The 12,424-nt window shown below is 41.2% G+C and overlaps 1 protein-coding gene across 1 annotated transcript in view; it reads left to right on the plus strand.

The window, feature by feature from the left end:
- Window positions 1–12,424, plus strand: part of LOC139580409 (dynein axonemal heavy chain 17-like) — a 96,774-nt gene that overhangs the window by 38,769 nt on the left and 45,581 nt on the right. Inside the window, exons 53-57 of the mRNA XM_071409056.1 lie at window positions 1,256–1,417; window positions 1,551–1,784; window positions 8,819–9,079; window positions 9,717–9,934; window positions 10,091–10,298. Coding sequence (XP_071265157.1) covers window positions 1,256–1,417; window positions 1,551–1,784; window positions 8,819–9,079; window positions 9,717–9,934; window positions 10,091–10,298 — 1,083 coding nt within the window. The remainder of the gene's footprint in view (window positions 1–1,255; window positions 1,418–1,550; window positions 1,785–8,818; window positions 9,080–9,716; window positions 9,935–10,090; window positions 10,299–12,424) is intronic.

The following is a 12,424-nucleotide window of genomic DNA, read 5'->3' on the forward strand; positions in this document are numbered from 1 at the left end:
CCGGGGGCACACTGCCTGCCCTCCAGGACACCTACTGTACAGCACCCGTCACAGGAAGGCCAAAAAGGTCATCAAGGACATCAACCACCTGAGTCACTGCCTGTTCACCCCGCTACCATCCAGAAGGGGAGGTCAGTACCGGTGCATCAAAGCTGGGACCAAAACTGAAAAACAGCTTCTATCTCAAGCCCATCAGACTGTTAAATAGCCATCACTAGCTGGCCTCCACCCAGTACCCTGCCCTGAACTTAAGTCACTGTCACTAGCCGGCTACCACCCGGTTACTCAACCCTGCATGTTAGAGGCTGCTGCCCTATGTACATAAACATGGAATCACTGGTCACTTTAAATGGAACACTAATCACTTTAATAATGTTTACATACTGTTTTACAAATTTGATATGTATATACTGTATTCTACTGCATTTTAGTCAATGCCACTCAGACATTGCTCATCCTATTATTTATATATTTCTTAATTCCATTATTTTACTTTTAGATTTGTGTGTATTGTTGTGAATTGTTAGATCCTACTGCACTGTTGGAGCTAGGAACACAAGTATTTCGCTACACTCACAATAACATCTGCTAAATATGTGTATGTGACTAATAAAATTAGATTTCACTAGATCCATGGATAGATAACAGAAGATCATAGAATTTTGGATTTTCACTGATGCCGTGTCACAATAAAAAATGCATGATTAATGCATGAGCAAATACATTTCCATGTGTCCTATCTGTGTTTGGAGTTCAAAAACGTTTCCCCAAAATAGTTAGGGATAGTGATGAGGTATTAAAAGTCTTATTGAAACATTAAGTGAAAGGTTTAAGGAAGTTAGTTAAAAACCTCCAAATAACCTTTAGATTCCATTCTTAGAGTGTTAAGAAAACGTTCAATAATAACCATAACTTTCACAACATTTTGAGAATGTTCGCACAATGTTATTTAATTACCTTCAAATCATTTCCGTTCTCAGAGCGTTAATAAAACCTCCCAGGCAAACTTTCAGGGAACCAGAGTAAAACGTTCTCAGAACCTCCCTACAACCAAAAAATTAACATTCCCAGAACAGGCTACATTTTCACTTCTGTTCTCAGAACATTTAAAAAACGTTTAGTTTTACTGGTCAGGAAACGTATGGCTTCGTTGCCACAACCAATGTGAAACCAAAAACATACATTCCCACAACTTCCATGGAACCAAATATGCTAGCTGGGTAAAGTGTGTGTGCGCATGTGTGTCGTCCTGTAGGTGATTCTGTGTTTCTCTCCGGTGGGATCCACTCTGAGGGTGCGAGCCAGGAAGTTCCCTGCCGTGGTCAACTGCACCTCCATCGACTGGTTCCACGAGTGGCCAGAGGAGGCGTTGGTGTCTGTCAGTGCTCGCTTCCTCTCCGAGACAGACGGCATCATGGTGAGGAAGACACGTTACACCCCTCGACCCCGTTCCAAAACAATCCCTAGCCCCTTCCCTGAGTTGCCTCATGTAGACCCCTCATTTAGCTTTTACTGTATTCCTGTGTGTCTGATTTTCTCTCTCCCCCCAGCCCGAGGTGAAGGACTCTCTGAGCCAGTTCATGGCCTTCGTCCATAAGACAGTGAATGAGATGTCCAAGTCCTACCTGCTGTCAGACCGTCGCTACAACTACACCACGCCGAAGACCTTCCTGGAGCAGATCAAACTCTACCAGAACCTCCTGGCCGTCAAGAGGAGCGAGCTGCTGTCCAAGATGGAGCGCCTGGAGAACGGATTAACCAAACTGGAGAACACCTCCGCTCAGGTCAGATATACAGTATACCACCACACACACTGTCTGGGAGTTAGTTATCCACCTGCACTAAATGTAACACAAACAGGCTATTACATTTTATACTGTATCATATCTTCATTTTAAGATTTCTATATAATTTGTGCCCGTTCCATCTCTGTCCGACTGTGTTGGGAAAGCTACTCATTCAAATTAGTGGATTCAGCTATTTCAGCCACACTCGTTGCTGACAGGTGTACTGTATAAAATTGAGCACATTGCCATGCAATCTCCATAGACAAACATTGGCAGTAGAATGGCCTTAATGAAGAGCTCAGTGACTTTCAACGTGGCACCGTCATAGGAGGCCACCTTTCCAACAAGTCAGTTTGTCAAATGTGTGCCCTGCTAGAGCTGCCCCTGTCAACTGTAAGTGCTGTTATTGGGAAGTGGAAACGTCTAGGAGCAACAACGGCTCAGCCGCGAAGTGGTAGGCCACACAAGCTCACAGAACGGGACCGCCGAATGCTGAATTGCGTAGCGTGTAAACATTGTCTGTCCTCGGTTGCAATACAACACTCACTACTGAGTTCCAAACTGCCTCTGGAAGCAACATCAGCACAAACTGTTAGTCGGGAACTTCATGAAATGGGTTTCCATGGCCGAGCAGCCGCACACAAGCCTAAGATCACCATGCGCAATACCAAGTGTCAGCTGGAGTCATGTAAAACCCACTGCTTTGGACTCTGGAGCAGTGGAAACACGTTCTCTGTAGTGATGAATCACACTTCACTATCTGGCAGTCCGACGGATGAATCTGGGTTTGGCGGATGCCAGGAAAACGCTACCTGCCCCAATGCATAGTGCCAACTGTAAAGTTTGGTGGAGGAGGAATAACGGTCTGGGGCTGTTTTTCATGGTCCGGGCTAGGCCCCTTAGTTCTAGTGGAAGGGAAATCTTAACAGCATACAATGACATTCTAGATGATTCTGTGCTTCCAACTTTGAGGCAACAGTTTGCGAGGTCCATACAGAAATGGTTTGTCGAGATTGGTGTGGAATAACTTGACTGGCCTGCCCAACATCAGTGCCCGACCTCACTAATACTCTTATGGCTGATTTGAAGCAAGTCCTCGCAGCAATGTTCCAACATCTAGTCGACAGCCTTCCCAGAATGGAGGCCGTTATAGCAGCAGAAGGGGGACCAACTCCATATTAATGCCCATGATTTTGGAATGAGATGTTCGACGAGCAGATGTCCACATACTTTTGGTAATGTAGTGTATCATATACTGTACTTCACACTGAAAGAAGTGACACTACACTAAAGCTACCCTTTTAATACATTTTTAGGGATAGCCCCCTTTTTTTAAATTTTCGCCTAAAAAGGACATACCCAAATCTAACTGCCTGTAGCTCAGGCCCTGAAGCAAGGGTATGCATATTCTTGGTACCATTTGAAAGGAAACACTTTGAAGTTTGTGGAAATTTGAATTGAATGTAGGAGAATATAACACAATAAATCTGGTAGAAGAAAATACAAAGAAAAAAACAACAGTTTTTTCCCCCTACCACCATCTTTGAAATGTAACAGAAAGGCCCCAAATCTAGCCATCACTCTGGTTGTAATTCAGATGGTGTCCACACTAGAGGTCGACCGATTAATCGGAATGGCCGATTAATTAGGGCCGTTTTCAAGTTTTCATAACAATCGGAAATCGGTATTTTTGGGCGCCGATTTTTTGTTGTTGTTTGTTTTTACACCTTTATTTAATCTTTATTTAACTAGGCAAGTCAGTTAAGAACACATTCTTATTTTCAATGACGGCCTAGGAACGTTCTGCCTCGTTCTGTCTCAGAACGACAGATTTTTAACCTTGTCAGCTCGGGGGATCCAATCTTGCAACCTTACAGTTAACTAGTCCAATGCTCTAACACCTGATTACATTGCACTCCACGAGGAGCCTGCCTGTTACGCGAATGCAGTAAGCTAAGGTAAGTTGCTAGCTAGCATTAAACTTATCTTATAAAAAACAATCAATCAATGACTGTCATTGCTCCAATGTGTACTTAACCATAAACATCAATGCCTTTCTTAAAATCAATACACAAGTATATATTTTTAAACCTGCATATTTAGCTAAAAGAAATCCAGGTTAGCAGGCAATATTAACCAGGTGAAATTGTGTCATTTCTCTTGCGTTCATTGCACGCAGAGTCAGGGTATATGCAACAGTTTGGGCCGCCTGGCTCTTTGCAAACTAATTTGCCAGAATTTTACGTAATTATGACATAACATTGAAGGTTGTGCAATGTAACAGGAATATTTAGACTCATGGATGCCACCCGTTAGATAAAATACGGAACGGAATAAATGTTTTGTTTGAGGTGATAGTTTCCGGATTAGTCAAAGGTATATGGTTTAGAGAGAGAACCTAAAACTTCTTAACTGGGAATATTGAAGACCCATGAAAGCTGGTGGTTCGTTTTAACATATGTTCTCATGTTATTTGAAACTAAATTGATTTTATTTATGTATTATATTAAGTTAAAATAAAAGTGTTCATTGTTCATTCAGTATTGTTGCAATTGTCATTATTACAAAAATGTGTGTGTGTGTATGATATATATATAAATACTTTTTAATTTTTTTAAATCGTCCGATTAATCGGTATCGGATTTTTTGTCCTCCAATAATCGGTATCGGTGTTGAAAAATCATAATCGGTAGACTTCTAGTCCACACGATGGCAGCAGTGTATGTGCAAAGGTACATTTGGGCAAATCGTGATTTAGACATTCACATTTTTCTGCAAGAATATCGTCAAATCTGTATACTTGGACTTTGATTTAGCTTTTACTGTATTAGTAGCCATATTATAAGTTCAACATTTGCAAAACACCCAGTTTTCATAACTTCATATCTCTCCATATTCTTAGTCAAAGGCATGCTGTCGCACAAGATTAGCAGCTACATTTTGCGACAGACACAGGGTTTCCCAACATTGACGTAAAGCCCAGCTCATTGGCTATCTAGATAGCTTTGTTTGACCCCGATTGGTGCTTATTTGACAAAGATACAGTTTTTTTTTTTTTTTTTTTTTTTACCGTTATTTTACCAGGTAAGTTGACTGAGAACACGTTCTCATTTGCAGCAACGACCTGGGGAATAGTTACAGGGGAGAGGAGGGGGATGAATAAGCCAATTGTAAACTGGGGATTATTAGGTGACCGTGATGGTTGAGGGCCAGATTGGGAATTTAGCCAGGACACCGGGGTTAACACCCCTACTCTTACGATAAGTGCCATGGGATCTTTAATGACCTCAGAGAGTCAAGACACCCGTTTAACGTCCCATCCGAAAGACGGCACCCTACACAGAGCAGTGTCCCCAATCACTGCCCTGGGGCATTGGGATCTTTGTTTAGACCAGAGGAAAGAGTGCCTCCTACTGGCCCTCCAACACCACTTCCAGCAGCACCTGGTCTCCCATCCAGGGGACTGACCAGGACCAACCCTGCTTAGCTTCAGAAGCAAGCCAGCAGTGGTATGCAGGGTGGTATGCTGCTGGCTATACAGTTGATCAAATGAAGACCGCCACGTCATTGGCGTGCCATGAAGTCGTCGTTCTCTGACCAAATTTGGTGTCCTATAGGATATACTACATCCCTAATGATATAGTGAAGTCTGGTTACGTTCTAGGATCTCTGAGGAATACATACGGACGTGATTTGACTGGTTGAAACAACATTTAGGGTTAGATTTTCACAGATTCCTTTCTTTGCAAATTGAACGAGTGGAAATACAAAATTGATCGTTCATGCTATATGGACCTTATCTAACAAAACAACACTTCATGTTATCTCTGGGACCCTTTGGATGATAAATCAGAGCAAGATTTCAGAATGTAAGTACACATTTCACCTTCAGAGGTGAATTTATCAAACCTATCACAGTGAAAAACGTGTTTTGTTGTTAGGAGCTCTCCTCAAACAATAGCATGGCATTTTGCCACAGTAATAGCTACTGGAAATTGGACAGTGCAGTTATATTAACAAGAATTTAAGCTTTCAGCCGATATAAGACACTTATATGTACCGACATTTGTTGTTTCTCTAAAATCTGCTATCGTGACACAAGGCGCTGCATGATTTACAACTGTCCCGTTAACAGGACGCCTATCCCTAATTAGAAAGAGGAGATTCTCATGTTTAAAATGGTGTCCAATTTGAAGAAATCTAAATATACACATTGCGAGATATTTGGCAAAATAGACATACATACCTATATTTCCCTATAGTAAACAATGGGACGACCTCAGAGTTTTTTGTTGTTTACATTTTAACTACCAGCAACGTGAGCAGGTCTCATTGCTAACAGTAGCAAAGCAGGTATTGTGACGTAGAACAATAAGCTGGGAATAGAACATTCGGAAGGCAAGTTGGTGCCACGGTGCTCAATAGAGCTAATAGGAGCTGGCAGGGTGAAAAATGCCCTAAAATAAGGCCTGTTTTTTCGTGATTACTTCAAAACTACGGCAAGCAGTTGGGACATATGGTAATATTATTATTTTTATCAGAAATGTAGTTCAACTAGTAATTTAACTACATTTTGCAGTAGCTTGGTGGTAGTTTAATTATATTCAAATCTTGGTAGTGTTTTCAGTAGTTAATTACTTTTTTGCCAGAGGTGTAGCTAACTACTGGAACTACACACTACTTTCTTTGCAAAAATAAAATATGGGTGAAGTAGGCAATAATTTGATTTATTTTTCGGCATCAGACCTGCCTAATTCTCAATTACAACATTGTTTTTGTTTTTAATAGTCAAAATTACACATTATCTTAACATCTGACTCCAGAGTGCAATTTGCAGTCGATGACATTTCAGGTTTAGATATGATCATATATCACAAATTAGTTTGGATGTAGTGAACTAACTTTGGTTAAGTAAACTGTATTTTTCTTAATTACATAAGGTTGGGCAGCGTACTCTGCTGTCATCGATCGCTAGACCAGAAATAGTCAAAAGTTGAATTTTTTGACCTACTTCCTCGTTAAGCAGACATAAGCACACTTGGCACCATCAAAATGTTTACTTTCTACACAAGTTGTTGTTTTTCAGTTTCGTCCTAAGAACAGATTGTAGTGGTAAAATAAAAAGGGATACATTTTTTGGTGCCATTTAGGCAAAATGGAATTCTAAGCGTCACTCCAGTTAAAACAGGCTCTGCGAACATTCGATTCCATTAATTTGCAATAGGCTCGTGCTAGTGTTCCAGCTTAGCCAAATTAGCTGGCTAGCCAAATTATTTTTGTGATGTTACACAGATCTCAGATTGTAAAACCTATTCTATGTTTAGTCATATTTATGGCTACCTGTAGTTGTTTAGCTAACTTAACTAGCTAGACTAGCTGACTAACTAAGTTGGCAAACAGAACAATTATTTAGTTAGCAATAAAAAATATGTTTTTCAGCAAACCTAGCTAGCTAGCTAACTTTAGTTTATCTAACGTAATTGATGAGGGTCAACATTGCTTATGACCGTGGATGTTGTTATGCTGGCACATTTCAACTGTCGTTCAAACTGTTCAATGGAGTATGATTTAAAACGAGTCCTATAATCAACATAACCTTAAAGGCCGCTCAGCAAGGAAGAAGCCACTGCTCCAAAACTGCCATAAAAAGCCAGACTACGGTTTACAACTGCACATGGGGACAAAGATTGTACTTTTTGGAGAAATGTCCTCTTGTCTAATGAAACAAAAATAGAACTGTTTGGCCATGATGGCCATCGTTATGTTTGGAGGAAAAGGGGGGAGGCTTGCAAGCCGAAGAACACCATCCCAACTGTGAAGCACGGGGGTGGCAGCATGATGTCGGGAAGTTAAAGCTTGGTCGCAAACGAGTCTTCCAAATGGACAATGACCCCAAGCATACTTCCAAAGTTGTGGCAAAATGGCTTAAGGACAACAAAGTCAAGGTATTGGAGTGGCCATCACAAAGCCCTGACCTCAATCCTATAGAACATTTGTGGGCAGAACTGAAAAAGCGTGTGGAAGCAAGGAGGCCTACAAAACTGACTCAGTTAAACCAGCTCTGTCAGGAGGAATGGGCCAAAATTCACCCAACTTATGGTGGGAAGTTTGTGGAAGGCTACCCGAAACGTTTGACCCAAGTTTAACAATTTAAAGGCAATGCTACCAAATACTAATTGAGTGTATGTAAACTTCTGACCCACTGGGAATGTGACGAAATAAATAAAAGTTGAAATAAATCATTCTCTACTATTATTCTGACATTTCACATTCTTAAAATAATGTGGTGATCCTAAATGACCTAAGACAGGCAATTCTTTACTAGGATTAAATGTCAGGAATTGTGAAAAACTGAGTTTAAATGTATTTGGCTAAGGTGTATGTAAACTTCCGACTTCAACTGTATTGTCCCACATGCCTTTTGACGAACACCAAACATGTTTGCTTATTTTTTTCTGGACACTCTTCCGTAAAGCCCAGCTCTGTGGAGTGTACGGCTTAAAGTGGTCCTATGGACAGATACACCAATCTCCACTGTGGAGCTTTGCAGCTCCTTCAGGGTTATCTTTGGTCTTTTTGTCAGAACAGGGGTATATATACTGAGATCATGTGACAGATTATGTGACACTTAGATTGCACACAGGTGGACTTTATTTAACTAATTATGTGACTTCTGAAGGTAATTGGTTGCACCAGATCTTATTTAGGGGCTTCATAGCAAAGGGGGTGAATACATATGCGGGTAAAATAAGTATTAAACGATATCATAACGTGCCTACGTCATATCGATATCAAACGCAATCGATATCATCGAATTATTGATATTGGTGCCCACCACTAGTCATTACTGTATTAGGCATTGAGACATTGATAACCCACCAAACTTTAATTTACCAATGAAGTTGACTAAGAACATATTCTCCTTTATACCAATGATGAACAATCTGCAGAAGAGTTGCACAGCGTTGTCTTCTGTCTCTGATGTGTGTGTCATTGTGTTCTGTTTCTGATGTGTGGGTTCCCTCCACCAGGTGGATGATCTGAAGGCCAAGCTGGCCGTGCAGGAGGTGGAGCTCAAGCAGAAGAACGAGGATGCTGACAAGCTCATCGAGGTGGTCGGTGTGGAAACAGAGAAAGTGTCCAAGGAGAAGGTCATAGCCAACGATGAGGAGCTCAAAGTGCAAGTAATCGCCAAGAATGTGGGAGAGAAACAGAGGTCTTGTGAAGAGGACTTAGCCAAAGCAGAACCTGCCCTGTTGGCTGCCCAGGAGGCTCTCAACACTCTCAACAAGGTCTGGATGTGTGTGGGGGAGGGGTGGTGGTTGGTTCCTTAAATCCCAAAATGTCTCCACAAGGATAAAACAAGGAAAATTATCCCTGGAGGGGATATTTCCCACGTCCCCATGAGGACAAAGGCTATTTTAAGTTTAGGGGTTTGGGTTAGAATTAGGGTTAGAATTAGAGTTGAGGTAAAGGGTTAGTGGTTATAGTTAGGTTTAGGGAATTTGAATGGAAATTCATTTTAGGGCCCCACGAGGATAGAACATAGTGAGTGTGTGTGTGTGTGTGTGTGTGTGTGTGTGTGTGTGTGTGTGTGTGTGTGTGTGTGTGTGTGTGTGTGTGTGTGTGTGTGTGTGTGTGTGTGTGTGTGTGTGTGTGTGTGTGTGTGTGTGTGTGTGTGTGTGTGTGTGTGTGTGTGTGTGTGTGTGTGTGTGTGTGTGTGTGTGTGTGTGTGTGTGTGTGTGTGTGTGTGTGTATAGTATGTAGTATGTATAGAGCTTTCAACACATTCTAGGATAGTTAACAAGATTAGTAGGAATCGAAACTACTGTAGTGAGCCGAAAATGCCGAAGAGTGTATGTATGTGTTGTTCAGTGAGTTAAGTGAGTCTGTGTGTCATATAACCTGTCTGTTCCCCCTGTACTGCAGAACAACCTAACAGAGTTGAAGTCGTTTGGCTCACCTCCGGAGGCGGTGGTGAACGTGATGGGTGCTGTGATGATCCTGATGGCCCCCGGAGGGAAGGTGCCCAAAGACAAGAGCTGGAAGGCTGCCAAGAACACCATGGCCAAGGTGGACGCCTTCCTGGATGCCCTGATCAACTACAACAAGGAGAACATCCCTGACACCTGCATTAAGGCCTTCCAGTGAGAAACACAAACCTAGCTGACATCCAAACACTTTGGCTGATTCATCAGGAAATCCTTATTTCTCTGAAGATTTGAGTCCCTTTCCCCCTTATTTTCTTTTATATCTTGTTGATGATAGATTTTGTGTGTATCTTCTTTTTATTCCCTGTGCAGACCGTTTAAGAACGACCCCACATTCGAGCCAGAATACATCCGCTCTAAGTCACTTGCTGCTGCAGGTCTGTGTTCGTGGTGCATCAACATTGTGATGTTCTACGAGGTGTACTGTGATGTGGAGCCCAAACGCCAGACTCTGGCCCAGGCCAATGCTGAGCTGGCCGCTGCCTTGGACAAACTCTCCATCATCAAGACCAAGATCAATGTGAGAGAATACAATAGAATTGTTACAAAACCGATTAACTAGCCTTCTAATATAGTTGCACTCGCTAAATCTAGGGGTCTTAGGCCTAGTTGGTCTGTAAGCTGATTTAAGATGTGCATCTACAGTGAGCTTCAAAAGTATTGGGACAGTGACATTTTTGGGGGGACTCTTTACTCCAGCACTTTGGATTTTAAATGATACAATGACTAAAAGGTTAGAGTGCAGACTGTCAGTTTTAATTTGAGGGTATTTTCATCGATATCAGGTGACCTGTTTAGAAATTACAGCACTTTTTGGACATAATCCACCCATTTTAGCGGACCAAACGTATTTGGCAAATTCACTTATACAGTGGGGCAAAAAAGTATTTAGTCAGCCACCAATTGTGCAAGTTCTCCCACTTAAAAAGATGAGAGAGGCCTGTAATTTTCATCATAGGTACACTTCAACTATGACAGACAAAATGAGGGGGAAAAAATCCAGAAAATCACATTGTAGGATTTTTAATGAATTTATTTGCAAATTATGGTGGAAAATAAGTATTTAGTTTTTGTTCACACCTGTTCAGCATTGTTCACCCCCTCTTAAGCCTCAGCCCCATCCATCTCTTTAAGGATTCACATGTGAGGTAGTGTAGTAAACAACCAAAGATTTCAAGACTAAAAGTAGTGAAAGTAGTTGCCTACAATAAGGAAACACTCCAGGTAAAAATACACTTTATAAAGACTGTAAAAGCAATAAAAGTAATACTAATCATGTTAGTGGTAATTAAATAATCAAAATATGTTTTTTTTGCTTTACATACCAAGTGTTGTCATGGATTTGTGGTGGAGACTCACCGCTGCTTTTGTCACATGAGATGGCAGCAGCTTTGCACCAACGTTTTTGTGTTCTGGGTGGCGTCCTGGTAATACTATTGCATTATCCTCTGCATAGTTGTTGAAGTTCACAACTCGCTGCAAATCCTCATGCTTCAGGTGTAACCTGTGCTTGCTAGGGCCGGCACTCTTTTTGATTGGAGGCATTAGACCATTCTTATTGTATGACTGGTGGAGGAGAGTCAGGCGTGTTCTGCTGATGCTGAAAGACAAAATCGAGATACAAATATTTTATCATTATTAGATGAGGCTTACCCAGACACACTAAATTGATGTGTCATGTGAAAGAGATTATATAACCACCCCCCCCAGCTACATCTAGCTAAGTGGATAGGTCTCTAAAATGTTTATATCTGTTCACATGTTCATGAAATACAATAGATGGCTGTAATCACCCCCAGACACACCTGACTAAATTGATGGGTCATGTAATCATCTGGTGAAGTGGAGTCTTTTGTTTAGACATGTAGCTAGCTAGCTAAACAATTAACCATAATCCCAACCCATACAGTAGCAATATAAACAGATTTTTATAGCTAGCCAACATGCATGAAATGATGTAGCATGAATCTCCCGGTAGCTAAAGCTAACCAAGTAGGTTCAATGTTAGCTAGCTAGCTAACAGTAAGCTATAACTAACAATGCAAACAGCTTTCTGAGATATGAATAATATTACTACACAGATCATACATGTAGCTAGCGGGCCAGCCAGCTAGCTGCAGTGCCTCCAGAAAGTATTCACACCCCTTGACTTTTTCCACATTCTGTTGTCTTACAAAGTGGGATTAAAATGTATTTAATTGTAATTTTTTGTCAACGATCTACACAAAATACTCTGTAATCCCCTTAGTTTGAAAATTTTATCCGGAGACAGGTGTTTTATACAACAGCCTTCTGTGTTCTTTTTTCGACTCCCTCCTTATTTGCAATCAAAAGTCATAATTTTCTCCTTCTCATACTCAGCTTCCACTGGGCATTCCACTGATTTAAAAAATAATTAAACTTCTTCCGTGACAACAACACTGTTGATCTACATTTATTCCCCATCAGGGATTTCCTCATTGTCTGATTCATTTTCAGAGTCAGAGAGTCAGCATGGCACGGTCACCAGAAAGTAGTCCATCACAACTTCTTTCCAGTGATGTTTGTCGATAGCACCTGCTAACTTCAGGGCAGCAATGTTGTTGAGGGAAGTAGAAACACTTTTGCAGTTCTCCGTGGCTATATCTTTAAAAAAAAAACTGCGGT

This window comes from Salvelinus alpinus, chromosome 7, assembly GCF_045679555.1.
Source record: "Salvelinus alpinus chromosome 7, SLU_Salpinus.1, whole genome shotgun sequence".
Taxonomy (NCBI): Eukaryota; Metazoa; Chordata; class Actinopteri; order Salmoniformes; family Salmonidae; genus Salvelinus; species Salvelinus alpinus.